The 17822-nt window shown below is 36.5% G+C and overlaps 1 protein-coding gene across 1 annotated transcript; it reads right to left on the reverse strand.

The window, feature by feature from the left end:
- Positions 1-2624: 2624 nt before the first annotated feature.
- On the reverse strand, positions 2625-7756 carry LOC109205647 (beta-glucosidase BoGH3B-like). Its single transcript, XM_019368383.1, has 9 exons — positions 7438-7756; positions 6718-6922; positions 5926-6016; positions 5684-5829; positions 5161-5404; positions 4963-5067; positions 4610-4792; positions 4237-4441; positions 2625-3415 (listed from the first exon to the last, which is right to left on the reverse strand). Exons 1-9 carry the CDS (start codon positions 7655-7657, stop codon positions 2931-2933), a joined length of 1884 nt encoding a protein of 627 aa, XP_019223928.1. The 5' UTR covers positions 7658-7756; the 3' UTR covers positions 2625-2930.
- Between the last annotated feature and the right edge of the window lie 10066 nt (positions 7757-17822).

A 17822-nucleotide genomic window follows, 5' to 3' on the forward strand; every position in this document is an offset into this window, starting at 1 on the left:
GTTTACACATAAGTCAACATCTGGTTGACTTTTCCAACTTAAACTTCTAAACAGGAGACTAAGTATCTCATTTCACACCAAAACCACTCCGGATCCGAACCAACCAACACGATACGACGAAATACAACTGAGGAACACATAAGGAAGCAGAAATGGGAGAAACGGGGCTATAACTCATGAAACGTCCGGCCGGATCGTTACCATTATATATATGGTGACACCAACACACATCAGAAAATAATGAACTTGACAACAAACATGTATGGTAGAAGACTATTTGGTATTAAAGTATTTAAGTATTCTTCTTGGTAGTTATTGTTACTATCATCTTTTGCTGAGTCAACATTGAAAAATATTTTAATTTTACCATAAAACTTAGCAATCAACCTTTTATTTAGTTGATCAACATATTCATTTCTGCAAGCTAAGATAGCTCTTTAATTTCTATCATGTAATTTGCACAAATTACGTTTTAATCTAATGATGAAAATATTTTTCTTATTAAATGCACTACTATTACCATTGGGGTTGATAACCAAGTATTCTAGAAGAACCAAATAATCTTTTATTGGATGCTCTTCTTCGTTTCCGACATTAAGCAAGAAGTCACTGAATGCTGGATTTGTTCTTACTTTTATATTTCTTGTCACTTGAATATTTTTCATTTGAGGTCATAAGTATAATTTTGTCAAGCTAGCTTTTACAGTTTCTGCTTTGGTCAATTTTGGAACTACTGATCATACTTGACAGAAATCACCTCCCAAACTATTATCTTTCCACCAAACGGTTCATCGATATCCAATATATCTTTAAAACTCTGGGCGATTATTTCGATTGTTTGACTCTTAGCCAAAACCGCTTCATCCCATATTATCACTTTTGTTTTCACTATTGATATGATTTGATATATTTGTGATGGTTATTTCAGTTATCTGAAGAGGTATATCAAATCTAAAGTGAGTTGTATGACCTCGTAATAAAATTATTGATGGTACACCACTTGTTCTTATTACTTACAATATCATGCCTCTTGATCTAATATTTGTAAGTAATGCATGACATGGAAATATTATTTCGATTCTGCCGGAGGAATCTACAAAGGATAATCCCGCTGTACCAGAGTCGATTTTTTATAATATAGTCTTGAAAGCGTATTCTTGTTCAGGATTTCGCTTTGATTGTGCTTGCTCAAATGCTTGTATGGCCTTCTTAATATTATATTTGTTTTAACTTGAAAAATAGTTTTACTCATATGATGAATTTAAAAATAATTTAATTGGATTCTCTTGCTAAATAATTAATTGGAAGATTTAATTATTTGGTTTTAACATAAAATATAATTTATTTTCTGTTGATTTAGATTCTTAATATTAGTTCATATCATGTTCGAATATTTCACCGATATTATAATTATATCCACCATAAATTTTATTTTCAGAGAGTAAAAAAATTGATGATGTTCCACTTTTAGATCTATATGTTTGCAAAATCTGTATTGGCTCTTACCAACCTTTTTTTTTCTTTTCTCACACATTTATATTCTTAAAAAATTTCTTAGTTGTTCTTTAATAATTGGATATATGTTCTATATTACACGAATAATTAATAATAAAAAAAAATTATTTGAGTAGGAAAGAAATTCAAATATAATATAATATATTATATGTTATCATGGGAATTTTTTCCTCTCAATTTCAACACTTTATACAGTCAGTTTAGCATTACTCTTATTCTTTTTGGTATTGAATAGAGAATGGTAATGTATTACCAATATGGATTATTCTTATGAAATTGATTTTATTAAACATTCCTGCATATTTTTAATAAGAATTTAATAGACAAGATTGTATTAATTTTAAAATCTTAAATATTAAGAAAAAATTAGCATAGAAGTTATTGTAGTCCAAAAAAAAAAGTTATTACAGCTATGTCATTTACCTATGAGTTCTTCTGTTTAATATTTTAGAGCTATTTTGATCTATCAATCTTATATTCATGCTTTTATAATAAATATATGCTCTCCTGTTTCTAAATGGATTTGGACAATATAATACGTTTTCAATTTAAATTAGTAATAGGAATTTTTTAATAAGTATATCCTAAAAGTAATAGGATGACAAGGCTAATATACATGCCCGAAAATAATTATACTAATAGGATTCATAAAGGTAATCATGTAAGATTCATAACGCATAGTATTATGTCCTAAAACTAATAGAACTACAAGGCTAATATCTAGAATTTCGATTATGTCCTTTTATTATGAATTATTATGCTTAATATTAAAAGATTATATATATATATATATATATATATATATATATATATATATATATATNATGTTTTTCTTTAAAAAAAATATAAATCTTAATAGATACTCCCTCTGTTCCAATTTATGTGAACCTGTTTGACTGGGCACGGAGTTTAAGAAAAAATGAAGACTTTTAAAATTCGTGGTCCTAAACAAGTCAAAAAGAGGCCCAGAGTATTTGTGTGGTTATAAAAGCTTCTCATCAAGGGTAGAATTGTAAATTTAGGCTAAATTGTTACCAAATTTAAAAAGGGGTCATTCTTTTTTAAACGGACCAAAAAGGAAATAGATTCACGTAAACTGAAACAGAGGGAGTAGAAAATATGGACCGCGGCCGGTGGGAGTATTTCCTCCATTTCACCACAATGAATACAATGGTGCTTTTCCTTGTCTTTTACTACTACACTTTCCTCCTAAACATTATTACTTTCTCTAACAGCGTAATATTTTTGTCAATTTCATAATATTTTGGCACTTCTAGTTATTATACATATCAGTCTTTCTTTCTCTCTCTCTTTTTTTTTCCTTTTAAGGGAAAACTAGAATTGTTGATACAAGACATAAATAAAGCTCTATGTTACGATTGAACAGCAAGTGAAACCAAATCCAGAGGAGGAGGCTAGTTCTTTACAGGTTCAGTTGTGAGACCAAATCCAAAGGGAAATAGAGGATCATAATGTGGATCACCAACATTCATGGGAAGCTGGTCAACTGACTTGAACCAAGTGCGCGCAAGTTTGCCTGTGAATCCATAGTCACCAAACAAGACATCAGCAACACCTTGGCCTTCACTTCCCGGAAGCCATGCAGCCACGAGGGCGTCTATATTTGCAAGATACGGCTCAATCACAACTGGACGCCCGGACATGACAACTACCACACATTTCACAACCCCACAGACGTTAGTGATAGTACTCGGACCAGGTTCAGCTATAGTAAGCTTTGCACTATCGCCAAACATCTCTGCGTAGGGCGTCTCACCCACGACAACAATGGCATACGAGAAGTGGTTGGACTTTACAAAGTTTGCATCTGGATTGTCCTGGTAGACAACTTGCGTAGATGGATGGACTGTGTTTTTCACAGCAGATAAGATTGTAGTTCCTGTATTTGTCCAAATATGAGAGAGCTTGTTCAGTAAGCATAATCTCAAAAATAAAACCAAATGGTGCATTAATCCTTAGATGCAACTTTATTAACATGAGAGGAAAAGGGTTTAGATCATTCTTTAAACAGTGCATAACTCGCAGCACTTCTAGAAACTTAAAATATTTGGTCTACAGTTTGTAGAAGGGGCCAGGCAATATTCAAGTCCCGCCAAAACTGAAAGTTTTCAACACCTATTTAATTCACCTTCCCAGTTTACTCCATCCCGGTTTACATTATACTTCCCTAAAGGAAAAGCTTGACAAGTCTAAGAATAAAATAAAAGACAAGGCCATGTAGTTATACACTTATACTCTTGATGTCACCTTTAGAGAAAGTACCACAGTCTCACCCATTCTTTACCAATATTCTAAACATTCTTTAATTAACTCAACTAAAACAATTGGTGCTAATATTCTTTTTGAATCTCTGCTCTAATCAAACAGCCATTAGGTCGAAGTTGTTCTTTTATCATCTTGGCTGAAGCCACGTGTAAGTGTCTAATAGAGTTCTAATGTGTCAAAATCAGTTTTACTTTGATGTGCACTGCTCAAAGCGCCCAGAAGACGTTGAATTTTATTTGTACCGAACAGAAATGTCAGAGCGACAACAAATAGAAATCTGTCACGAACACCTCTAAAGCTTGCAAAGCAGGAGTCAAAATAGTTCACAATAACTGCTAATCAAGGTGCTTTGTCGAGCACAAGATTTTGATTCACACCGGCTCATATACAATGGGTAGAGTCAAGAGAAAGAACTGTGAGGAATCAGAAAGATACCTGTGGTAAGATCATTGCCTCCAATTCCCTGCCACCCTATAGTCCAGCCTCCGCACTGGTAACCCAAATTGTCAGCGTGACTACCAGCCACAAGTATCTTCATCACTTTTTTCGGAAGGGGAAGTAGTGGCTGGCTAGTAACTTTTCCATTCTTCAAAAGTACAAGTGATTTCCTCACTGCTTCTCTTGCTAATTCTCTGTGTTCCTACAGAAAGAATTTAAGTTGAAAAAAAAAAAAGGAATTAAGTCAAGAAAGAACCAGGTGAAGAGAATTCACATTACACCAGAATGGAAACTTATGATTTTGACGGAAGTTATCTCGCATCCCCTTGGGGAAGCTTGTCATGATAATTTTTGTGAATGGCGAAATTACCTGGCTTCCCAGTTGGTTCGTTAAGCTGAGATCAGCCAATGGGTTCTCAAAGAGACCCATGACAAATTTAACCCTTAATATTCTTTTAACTGCATCGTCAATCCTGCTCATGGGAATGATATTGTTTCTGACTAGGAAAGCCAGATCACCAAGAAATTCAGTCAAGTTCTCCTGACCCATAATCTGAGACAATCAATTACTAAATACATTAGGAAAGTGAATTTGATTACAACTTGAGTTGACTAATAATGATCTAATTGTGTCAGTTTGACAAGATGACAATTTAGAGGGAAAACAATGAGTAATTACATATTCTATAACAGACAATTTTGGTAGTAATCCTTTAGACTGACCATGTCAATTCCAGCAAGAACTCCAGCCTGGATAGAGTAAGAGTAATTCGCACGGGGTGGATCAGTGATCTTGTCTATAGCCTCCCAATCTGAAATGACAAAACCCTGAAATAAAGGCCAGCGGAAAATATGATGATTAGCAATCTCCCCACTATGTTCCAATCAATCGAACTCTTAGAAGAGAGCCAGCTCTTTTACCCTAAACTTGAGCTTTCCCTTGAGAAAGCCAGTGATTAGACCACGGTTAGCATGCATCTTCATGCCATTCCAGCTTGAGTAAGATACCATTATTGTCGAAACTCCCTTTACAATGGAATCAATATAGGCAGGCATGTGGATGTTGATTAGCCCATTCACATTGATGACAGTGTTATTTTCATCAATGCCCTTGACAGTGCCACCATCACCCACAAAGTGCTTAGCACAGGCTGCTACTTTAGTCCTAGAGCACATTTAGATATACAATCATGTCACTGGATAGCATATACCAGATAGAAAGGCTAAATATGGCTGAGGATGTGTAATGAAATGAAGAAGGTTACAACTAGATGAAAGTTAAATCACAATTAATTGCAGTCAAATAAAGTTACAGTTTTCTTCAATTGGACCATCCAATTTCCTTTAGACAAGAATAATTAATATTAGTCTTAGCTGGACATGCCAATGAGTTCACCAAACAGAGTCAAAAAGGACAAGGATGTGAAAGACTAGAGTTCCTTACTTTCCTGCCACAAAAGGAACACCCTTACGGGAGTTAGCTGGAATATCTCCTTGTAAACCAGGAATGATCTCAGTCATTGCTCGAACAATTCTATGGTCTTCACTGTAGCTTTCATAGCACCGACCCCATCTTGGATCTCTACAGACCTATGATAACAATCAAGCAAAGACAAACTCATATTTATGATGGAAGCTATCAAATAAAGACAATATATGGATTACATATAATGTTATGGTACTCACTGCGATGCATGGCGCAAAAGTATAAGGGATTCCTGTGGCTCTGACTTCGAGGGCAGTCGCAGCCCCAATCCGCTTCACAAGCTGCGGGTCTCTATTGCAAAGTTGAGATAATTCCAAGTATCAGTAAATGAGATGAAAGAACTTCAAGAGCCAATTGTAAAATAACCAACTAATTAATCAACTCTCTTCTACATGTAAGAAACAGGTCAACAAAATATATCTTCAAATTTCCCTTATTTGACTATGATCTTACCAAATTTCGTGCAAACAACATTTAAGGCACAATAAATTTTTAGCTAGAATTTTGAAGATCCGCTTTCCTCTCACACCAATCGGTAAAAAGAAATAGGGCAGGAAGTCTCAGCATCATCCCCGTTTGTGTAAGAAAAATTGATCAAAGGTTCAAATACACAAATTTCCAACACAAGATGTAAATTCAACTTTTCCACAAGAGTAATCTAGTCATTATTAGGGAATAGGGTCAATTACTCAACCTCTCGAAATGACTCCTGGTGAGAGATATTCTTGGAAATTTCCTAAATTAACATGTCAGCCATCTCTCAACCCCTCCTCCCACGTTCACGCAATGTGACTTGAAGAATCCCCCGACATATAACCATAACGACAGAAGATCAATTTTTCAAGCCGATTGGGTCCAAAAGTTGAAGCATAGACTATATATCACAAACACTAACCATGTAAATTTCATCTAATTTCACATTCAGTATAAACATTTACAAGAAGAATGCCGCTCAATAAGTTACAAATAATTGTTACTACCATTTCCTTTACCTTGTGACTCCAAGGCCAACATTGTGTGGAAAAATTGTAGCTTTGTAGACATTGTTGTGCCCATGGACTGCATCAATTCCATAAATCATGGGAATACCAAGGCGTGTTGAAAGAGAACCCTTCTGAATCTCATTAACCATCTTCACCCAGTCCGCAGCAGTAGCCTTAGGCGCTGGTGCACTTCCTCCACCACTCAGTACACTCCCTGCCACAATAACAATTATTCACACTTCACTAAAACCACAAAAAAAGGTAGCCTTTCATTTAACCACCACGACGACGGCCAATCCAAAATTTTAAGTCTAAGAATGCAGAGTTAAACTTCACCTACTTAGTTTACTACTCTTTTGTAGCAATTGATGCCTGTCTGCACACGCACACGCACACGCACACGCACACCACACCACAGGCTGATGGACATATTTTCAGTGGGTTTAACAAAACCCAGTATTTTTTACCAGAACATAGATATATATGCACGAAAACACATTAGAATTTCATTAAATACTAAATTTTGAACTTATAAGTACAATACATTCAGTACTAAGAACCTTAAAGATTGAACATCAAGTTCAAATCCTGGATTCGCCTCTAAAATACATAATAGACACACATTTATACATTAAAAAATCTTCAAATATACATATATTAAAAAACTTAGTAAAATGATTTCACCATAATGGTAATGTAAGACCTAAAGATTTTTGTGAAAAAGCTTACCAATGAAGTATTTCTTCATGATCTCAGGTGCAGCTACATGTCTTTCAATCTGGGTCATCTGACCAATTTTCTCTTCAAGACTCATTCTGTTCATTAAATCCCTTATTCTAACATTCAGTGGCTGTTTTGGGTCCTTGTACTTCATGTACACTGCTTCAGTAAAACCAGCACACAAGAATAACAGCAGAAAACTCATCATTGTTACTGCAAATTTCCCCATTGTTAATCTCCCTTGGTGAGCTTTCTGTTAAAGTGAAGAGCTCAAAATGAGTAGCTTTAACAGTAGAATATCAAGTGAAAAAGAAAAATAACAAGGAAAAATCTATTCCCTCTTTTGTACGAAAACGTATTTTATACCACTATGTATTTTATTATTGGGGAGCTAATAGTACTACCGAATCTACTTTTTTTCTTTTTTTTTTTAGTTGTTTTCAAACATATTAGTAACATATTTTAGCATTAATTAATAACAAAATTGATCTATTAACTTTATTTAATTTCTTAAAAATATAACAAAATACTAGTATGCTCTTTACTCCAAGGGCGGCAACTTTACAAGAAATTAAAATACTAATTCCTTCTTGATATCTGAAAAAATCAAATATTATGAACCACAAGAAAAAGGCCCAAAAATCAATTGGGAGTAAGTTTTTTACTAGTAACAGTTTTCAAATTATTTTAATTTTAAGAACTACTTCTCTTCATATTAAAAGAGTTGAGAAGTTAGGACTTGGGAGTAGGAGAATATGCTGATTTTATGCTTAACGACCCGATTGGTCGTTTCGTGAATTATAGCCTCGTTTCCCCCATTTACGCTTCCTCATGTGTTCCTCAGTTGTATTTCATCGTATCGTGTTTGTTGGTACAGGTCCGGAATGGTTTTGTGAAATGAGACACTTAGTCTCCTATTTAGAAGTTTAAGTTGGAAAAGTCAACCGGATGTTGACTTATGTGTAAACGATCTCGAATGTGAATTATGATGGTTCGGTTAGCTCCGTTAGGTAATTTTGGACTTGGGAGCGCGTTTGGAATGTGATTTGGAGGTCCGTGGTAGAATTAGGCTTGAATTGGCGAAATTGGAAATTTAGCGATTTTCGTTCGGCAGTGGAAATTTTGATATCGGGGTCAGAATGAAATTTCGGAAGTTGGAGTAGGTTCGTAGTGTCATTTATGATGTGTGTGCAAAATTTCAGGTCATTCGGACGAGGTTTGGTAGGTTTCGGCATCGTTTGCGGAATTCGGAAGTTTAGAAGTTCTTAGGCTTGAATCCGAGGGTAATTTGGTATTGTGATATTGTTTTGAGTGTTCCGAAGGTTCGACTAAGTTTGAATGTTGATATGTGACTTGTTGGTATGTTTGGTAGAGGTCCCGAGGGCCTCGAGTTGATTTCGGGAGGTTGACGGAACAAGTTTGGAATTTGAGGAATGCTGAAGTTTCACTCAGCTGTCATAACCGCACCTGCGGAGTGGGGCCCGCAGAAGCGACCATAGCTGAGGAGGGCAGGAACCGCAGGTGCGGTGAGTGGAGAGCACCTGCGAGCCCGCATGTGCGAGGAAAGAGGCGCAGGTGCGGAGTCTGGGCGGATAAGTGATTTTCGCATGTGCAGCGCTTGGACCGCAGGTGCGGTCGCGTATATGCGAAGTGATGCACATGCTAGGTGACGGGCGTGGGTATGCACCGTTGGGAATTATGACTTGATCCGTCCCTTAGCAACTATAAAGTTGCGTATTTGACTGAAACTATATGATACTTATGTGTTTTAGAAAGAATTTCTATATATTGGGTTGAATGCCATATTTGGGCCTTGTGCTAGAGCTGTTGGACCCTTAGGGGCCTTTTCTTATCATCCTCTCATTGTTTTAATTGAAAATCCATACTCAGTCATGCTATGTTTACTTATTTCCTAATTCAGCCGTTATTACCCCGTTTTGATGCATAAAAAATATTATTTTGGCCCGAGCATCCCATTTTTACTGATAGCCCGAGTGGCTTGAGAGGTTTGTGACTGAGTGAGGCCGAGGGCCTGATTTGTGAGGATATTTATGGGATCGGGCTGCACCAGCAGCATGTTATTATTGATTCATGATTTTGTGAGGCCAAGGGCCTGATTGATTTATGCCACGAGGTGGCTTGTTATACTGCTTGGGTTGTAAGAGCCCCTCCGGAGTCTGCACACCCCCAGTGAGCTCGGGTACCCTGAGTGAGTGATATGAGATATGCCCGAGGAACTGTATAAGTGACTGTGAGGTTTGCCCGAGGAGCTGTGTATGAGTGATGTTCTGCCCCAGGGGCTGCTATGAGAGATGTTTTGTCTGAGGGGCTGTTTATGATTTTCATCACTTTACTCTCTTTTGCATTGAGCCTTTGTTGAAACTATTGAAAAATATCTTCAAATGATTTTTACCGAAAACTGGATTTTTAAATAAGATGAATTGACTCACATACTAATTTGAAAGCATGTTGTACTTACTGAGATTTCATGATGTGGACTTTATGTGTTTTACTGCTCTGTCTTTATTTACCTTTATTACTTACTAAGTTGGCGTACTCACACTACTCCCTGCACCTTGTGCAGATACAGGGGTTGCTGGACGTGCTAGCAAGTGTTGATTTCATCCATCACGGATTCTGTTGGAGTTAGCAAGGTAGCTGCATGGCGATCGCAGCCCTGCTCTTCTCTCTCCTATCTTCCTATAGATGTTATTAGTTGTTTTTCAGACTGTATTAGTCTTAGTATTATTAGACAGTTCTTAGTAGATGCTCGTGACTAGTGACATCCCGATGTCGGGCTTTTCTTTCCGCACTTTGTTATTCAGATTTACCTTATGAAGTTTTATTAATTAAATAGCTTGAAGTAATCTTTGAATTGAACTATCGGGTTGTTTTGGTAAAAGAGTTGACTTGCCTAGTTCCACGATAGGCGCCATCACAACATGTCAGTTTTGGATCGTGACATTATGCTTAAAGTAAAATTTAAATTAAAAATTAGATATAAGTACTACTATAAATTAATTTTTATTATTAAACTGTTCCACAAACTAAGTAAATAAGATACGATAAAAAATTATTTGATTCCTCGGATAAATTGTATAAATAGAGCTAAAAAAGCCATATTTCTCTTATATAGAAAAGAAGAGATGGTCGACTAGGGGCATAATTGTCATTTTCCCCTGTCATTTTATTTTAAAACTTATAATTATGTGGCAGTATCTCCTACACAAAAACCCTGACAAAAATTCTAGGATTGTCTATGTAATACAACCAATCAACTGTACTTATCTCAATACGATAAAAGGACACTTTCTTAATATTAACATTGTACATGATCATGGACGCTCATTTTCTCTAAGTTTGATTATGTTCGTCATTCACTCATCATACTACAATTACTTTTAGAAGGAGCTAATTTATTGCAAGTTTGCAACTCGTTCATTCACCTATTTTACGTACTATAATCTATACAAACTGGTAGAGTCCATAGTATAGTTTTATTATCAATTTTAAATATGTATTAATTTTTTTAAAAATAAAAATACTATATTAATATTCAAATCCGCATTAAAAAGTAAGGAATATTTTGAATTTTGTATTACGAAACCGTAAAGAGAGCAGTAATAAAGCAGAACAAGGACTACTAGCTATTATATATAATATCCAGTTACTATTATTTAAAAAAAAAAAAAAAAGCAGAACAAGGAAAAGATCTGAGTGTGGTTAATTGAGACATGTACAGCTTTTCTCAAAATGGAGCCCACCGCCCCGCGGAATTTTTCTTTTCCCAAGGGAGGGGCGGTGGGATGGGACTGAATGAGGTTTTTGTTTTGTTGCTGGGTCAGGCACTCAGGCTATAATTTACTACTAGTATATTTTGGCCAAATATATAAACGGTCTTTTAAGTTGTCCCCACTAATTATACAAATATCTTAACCGACCCATTTATTATTTCGACATTTCAAATCGGTTATTAAATGTGTCAAATAAACACAATGTTGCTTATGTGTCCTATGCGTGTTTGCTAGCAACATTTTGAACGCGTGAGTCATTTTTTCAGTAGTCAAATTAAAAAATTAAAAGAATGAAATTAATTACGAAAATTTCAACAAAAAAAATCTGCTTGAGTGCTTTGGTGTCAAATATTTGTTACAAATTACACGTGTCATTCTTTAATTGGTTCATTTAATACATCATAGCAAGTGTAACGTCCGGTATATGTTTAGTTGCGTTCCGGTGTTTACTTAATATGCTTAGTAGCCTATTAAAGTGTCTAAATAATAAAATGATCAGTTAAGGTGTACGTCTAATTGTTAGGAACAACTTAAAGGGACCGTTAATGTATTTTAGCTAATATTTTCTAGTAATAACGTAGAAAATAGTGAAATGTAGACTACTGTGATTTGAAATGTAATTAGTAAAAATAGTGAAAAGTATAGTGTACCCCCTCTAGTATAAGAATTGGTACATTTTGCCCCGGAAATTTCAGTTTATCCACTTCTTTCCCTTCATTAAAATGTCAACTATTGCAAAGATTTACATGTATGAATTCATAAATAGATGTCAAGTGAAAAATCACGTTAAGTTCCAACTTGTCTAAGATTATCTTTAATTTCAATCTTGTTCAATGCAAGTTAGTTAATGCAATTTTACTGGCAAAAAAACATCCTTAAGAACCATGTCAAGTATTTCGAGTTTGGTCTAAGTATTTGATCTTTGAATTTAGCCTATGTATATAAGTTAATGGAAGAAAATATCATTGTTCTTAGAATTAAGAATAAAGCCAATTCTTAGCAAGATAGTGTTACTACTAGACTAGTATCAGTACCCGCGCGGATGCGCAGACACTAATCATGTTAAATATTTAAGTTCTTTGGATTGTATGTAAATAATCTTAAAATTTACACTTTCTTAGTAAATATAGATAATCATTGGATATTAACTACATGAAAAAAATTAGCCATTTTTCTATTTTTCTTTTTTGATACCATTCTTGCCGGTGTCATTGGATCCTAAAAATAGTCAGGAGGCAAAATAATAACTCATATTTATGGCAAAACAATCAAATGTTGAGACAATTAATGACTCTTTGGATAAAATCTAACTCTTTTACTACTACTTGAACTCTTATCTGGTGTGTTGATATCTCTTAAAAATATTTCTTTCTTAAAATTTCAGTTTCTAAAACATTATTTTTCAACAATAATTATTTTCATAATAATGTAATTGAAAATTTCATTCTTAATTCAAAACTCATTTTGGTTGGCTATCTAAAAATATAAAACATTCTTTAGCTAGTGAATTTTGTTACTCCATTTTGATATTTGACATTAACCATGTTAAATATCTGAGTTATTTGAATTATATGTAAATAACCTTATCATTTAAACCTTCTAAATAATTATAGATAATAGTCAGATATTAATTAAGAAACACTAGATGAAAAAAGACTAACATTTTTTCTATTCTCGTAGTGATAATTTTATTTTTGCATTATTCTCATAGGTGTCATTTGAACCTAAAAATAGCCACAAAGTGAAATAATAACTCATTTTATGGCAAAGCACAAAGGTTGACATGATATAAACGATTCTGTGATTACATCGTGACTCTTATACTACGACTTGAACTCTTATTTGGTATGATTTTATCTTTCAAAAAATATTTTTATTTTAAAATTTCAATTTCTAAAACTCTATATATATTATAATAATGATTATCTTTTTAATGATGCAAGTGAATATATTATCCTTAATTTAAAATATTACTTTAATCGGCTATCTAAAAATTTAAATGATTCTTTGGCAGGATTTATTTCAGTATGACTCCACTTTAAGTTTATCGATATCTCTAGCCCAGAATTTAAATTTTTAATACTCTCTCTCTCTCTCTCTCTCTCTCTCTCTCTCTCTATATATATATATATATATATATATATATATATATATATATATATATATATATAAAATATTGTTCTTTGAATCATTAAATGTTAAATTAGTTGACTATTATTATTATTATTATTATTATTATAAAACATTGCATATATTGTCTTAATGTCACTATCCCAGTTCGCCCTTCGTGAACTGTCGTGACGGCACCTAGTCTCTACGACTAGGTAAGCCTATAAATGCGGAAAAAGAAATAATTGCGGAAGAAAGTAATTAAAAATCGAGATAACAGAGAATAAATAGTGTTTAAGATGCCGCCTGACATATAATTGTACAAGAATCTCAAACTAACACTCCCAAAATCCGGAACCCCATGAATCAGAAGCTAAAAAGATTACATAATAAGCTCTAACTCCAGAAATGTCTACCAACAAGGGAAATATAGAAAGGGCTATACTAGTACTGAGAATAGAAAGGGGCTCTTCGGTCTGCGGACGCGGCAGATATACGTCGGAGTCTATACAGCGCGCCTCGCCTCAAGCGTGATAAGACTGAGTGGAAGTACCTGGATCTGCACATGAAAAACATGCGCAGGAAGGGCATTAGTACACCACAGCGGTACTCAGTAAGTGCCAAGCCTAACCTCGGTCGGGCAGTGACGAGGAAGGTTAGGGCCCTACAGAGGTTAGAGGAAATACAAGATATAACAGTGTAAAATAAGACAGTATACTTAAGTGCAACAGTAAAAAAATAACACAGGATAAAAGAACACCAGCAACTTTAACAGAGACAAAGTAATCACGGAAATAAATACAGCTCAACGCAGAGATAACATCGGGGATCTCTCAATATCCCGAGGATCTCTTAGTATCCTTAATATGTGTACTGGGGATCTCTCAGTATCCCGAGGATCTCTTAGTACCCTCAATATATATGCTGGGGATCTCTCGGTATCCCAAGGATCTCTTAGTATCCTCAATATACGTGCTGGGGATCTCTCGAAATCCCGCACTACAGTCCAAGTCAATACAGGTGTAGGGGATCTCCCGGAATGCGAATCCGTAGTCCTAAAGTAAACAAGCAGGGGGATCTCCCGGGATACCGTCCCGTAGTCCCAAAGTAGACACACAGCAGCAGCACGAAGAAATACTCAATTCAGTTCTAATTTCATACCAAGGTAAAAATATGTATTTCTAACCTAGCATGCCACACATAATCCAAATAAGGCAGTTTGAGCAAATAAGGAAATTAAGACAAATAGACATGCTTCCCTAAGCTAACAGCATGCTTAAATTGCAAATACTATAAGCAGGAAAGGAAACACAATTAGAGTTACTTAATAAAAGCCGGATTTTCAACAATTAGCACAAGTACGCACTCGTTACCTCACGTACAAGGTATTTCAAATATCAACAATACCAAATCCTAAGGGGAGTTTCCCCCACACAAGGTTAGACAAGCCACTTACCTCGAATCGGCTCAAAAATCAATCCGAAACCACGTTCTTGCCATGACTACTCGACTCCAAATGACCCAAATCTATTCAATTCAATTGCATAATGTAAATAACACTTCAAGTAACTGATTCTAAAAATAAATTCTAAGCTAATACGCGAAATTAGGTAAAATGACCAAAATGCCCTCCGGGTCCACATCTCAGAATCGGGTAAATTTACATTTTCAAAATCCTCATACTCTCACGAGTCTAACCGTATCTAAATAATCCAAATCTAATGTCAAATTCCCAATCAAAACTCAGAATTTATGTCTAAGAACTTTCTCCAAATTTTTCCCCAATTTTCATCTCAAATCCGAAATTAAATGATAAAACTAACAATAGATTAAGGTAATACAATTAGAAAGGGATAAGGAATTGTTACCCACTGATTTTCTCTTCAAAAACCTCCCAAAATCGCCCTCTCCGAGCTCCCAATCAATTTTTCTAACTTTTTAACTAAACCCTCGTTCTGCCCCTTTTTTCTGAGCATGGATTTCGCACCTACGGTCCAATTTACGCATCTGCGAGACCGCTTCTGCGGTCAAAGGACCGCTTCTGTGATTTTCACCTAAATTCCCTTCGGCACCTACGACCTAGAATCCGCATCTGCGGTCCCGCAGGTGCGGTACACCTTGCGCTTCTGCGGTTTCAGCTCTTCTTCCCCTTGGCCGCTTCTGCGGCTTGATTTCACATCTGCGAGAGTCGCACCTGCGGCCTCTCAACCGCAGATGCGATTATGACCGGTCGTTTTGAGCTTTTACACTTTGATCGTCAGCTCTCGGGCATGACTTGCCCCGTGTGGTGAATTATGACTTATGTAAATCATTGGTTTTGGTTTCAGGTTAATCAGAATGAATTTGGAAGAACAGTTATCAGTATAAAGTTTAAAATTTGAAAGGTTTGACCAAGATTTGACTTGTTTGTATATGATATCGGATCGAAATTTTTGAGATTTGGTTAGCTCTGTTAGGTGATTTGGGACTTAGGAGCGTGATCGGAATGCATTTTGGAAGCCCGTGGAAGGTTTAGGCTTGAATTGGCGAATTGAGATTTCAGCGTTTTCCGATTGATAGGCGAGATTTTGTTACAGAGGTCGGAATGGAATTCCGGAAGTTGTAGTAGTTCCTTTGTGTCATTTGGGATGTGTGTGCAAAATTTCAGGTCATTCGGATGTGGTTTGGTTGGGTTTTTGATCAAAAGCGGAATTCGGAAGATTTTAGAAAGTTTGGCTTGAATCCGAAGTGTTTTAGTTGATTTGATGTTGTTTGAGATGTTTTGAGGATCGGTACAAGTTTGAATAATGTTATGGGATATGTTGGCATGTTTGGTTGAGGTCCCGAGGGCCTCGGGTGAGTTTCGGGTGGTCAATCGGACCATTTCATGAGGTTTGGAGTTGCAGATTTGCAGGTTCAGTGTTGCAGAGAAAATGGCCTTCGCGTTCGCGAGTAGGCCCTCGCGTTCACGAAGGGTTAGCTGGTGAAGGCTGGAATTTAGCCTACGTGTTCGCGAGGCAGGCTCCGCGTTTGTGAAGGGCTGTGTGATTGGTCATCGCGTTCGCGTGAAGTGGACCGCGTTCGCGTAAGAGGAATTGGGCAGCTGAGCTTCAGGGTGTTTATTCATCGTGTTCGCGAGAAATGTTACGCGATCGCGAAGGTTTAGTCTGTGGAAGAATGCGTTCGCGAGTGGCAAGACGCGATCGCGAAGAAGGAATTTTGGTCAACAGATTTTTGTGCTTCGCGAACGCGAGGCTATGACCGCGTTCGCGAAGAAGGTTTTTGATGCCAGGGCAGAATGTTTAAATAGCCATTGTCCGCGATTTTGAAGCTACCTTTCACCATTTTTGGGCGATTTTGGAGCTATTTGAGAGGATTTGAAGAGGGATTCAAGATACAACAGCTGGAGGTAAGATTTGTAAACTCAATACTCAATCCTATGTTGATTCTTACTTATTTAATCATGAAATATGTGGAAATTAAAGCCTAGAATTGGGAAATTAGGGCTTGACTTTGGAGAGTGTAAATTGGGAATTTGAAGGGGCAATTGAGGTCCGATTTTGATGTTCTTGGTATGCATGGACTCGTGTGAGGACGAGGATTCTATTAATGTGACTTTTGTCGAATTCCGAGACGTGGGCCCGGGGGCTGGGTTTGAGCAATTTCGGGATTTTTGATGTGAATTGGATACTTTCAAGTGGGCTTCGTTCCCTTAGCATATTTTAATGATTATGTACTGATTGTGGCTAGATTTGGAGCATCCGAAGGTCGATTCGTGCGGGCAAAGGCATCGCGGGCTAGAGCTTGGACCGGATCGAGGTGAGTAATGATTGTAAATGATGTTCTAAGGGTTTGAAACCCGGATTGCACATCGTAGTGCTATATTGAGGTGAGGCACACGCTTGATGACGAGCGTGGGGTCGTGCACTATTGGGAATTGTGACTTGGTCCATCTCGATTGATGATTTTACCGCGTATTTGACTGAAATCTATTTGCTATCATCATTATCTGGGCTGAATGCCATATTTAGGCTTCGTGCCAACTATTTGAACCCTTCGGGGATTTTTATTGATATTTCCTCATTGTCTTGACTTTATACTTGAACTCAGTCATGTTATTTTCCACTGTTTTCATACTCAGCTATGTTTACTCAGTTTTAAGACTTAAATGATATTTTTAAATGATGTTTGGGCTGAGAAACACTGTTTTACTGTTGCCCGAGGGGCTTGTGAGGATTTTTGACTGAGTAAGGCCGAGGGCCTATGTTGTGAGGAAACACTGATACTGATTTGAGGCCGAGGGCCTGAGATATGTACGCCACGAGGTGGCTTGATTGATATGAGGCCGAGGGCCTAGTTTTGATGCCACGAGATGGCTTGATATTGCGCTTGGGCCGTAAGGGGCCCCTCCAGGAGTCTGCATACCCCCAGTGAGCGCGGGTACCCATTGTGATGTGAGATATAGCCCGAGGGGCTGGTATTGTTCTGAGATATTGCCCGAGGGGCGGATTT

This window comes from Nicotiana attenuata, unplaced genomic scaffold (genome assembly GCF_001879085.1).
Source record: "Nicotiana attenuata strain UT unplaced genomic scaffold, NIATTr2, whole genome shotgun sequence".
Classification (NCBI taxonomy): Eukaryota; Viridiplantae; Streptophyta; class Magnoliopsida; order Solanales; family Solanaceae; genus Nicotiana; species Nicotiana attenuata.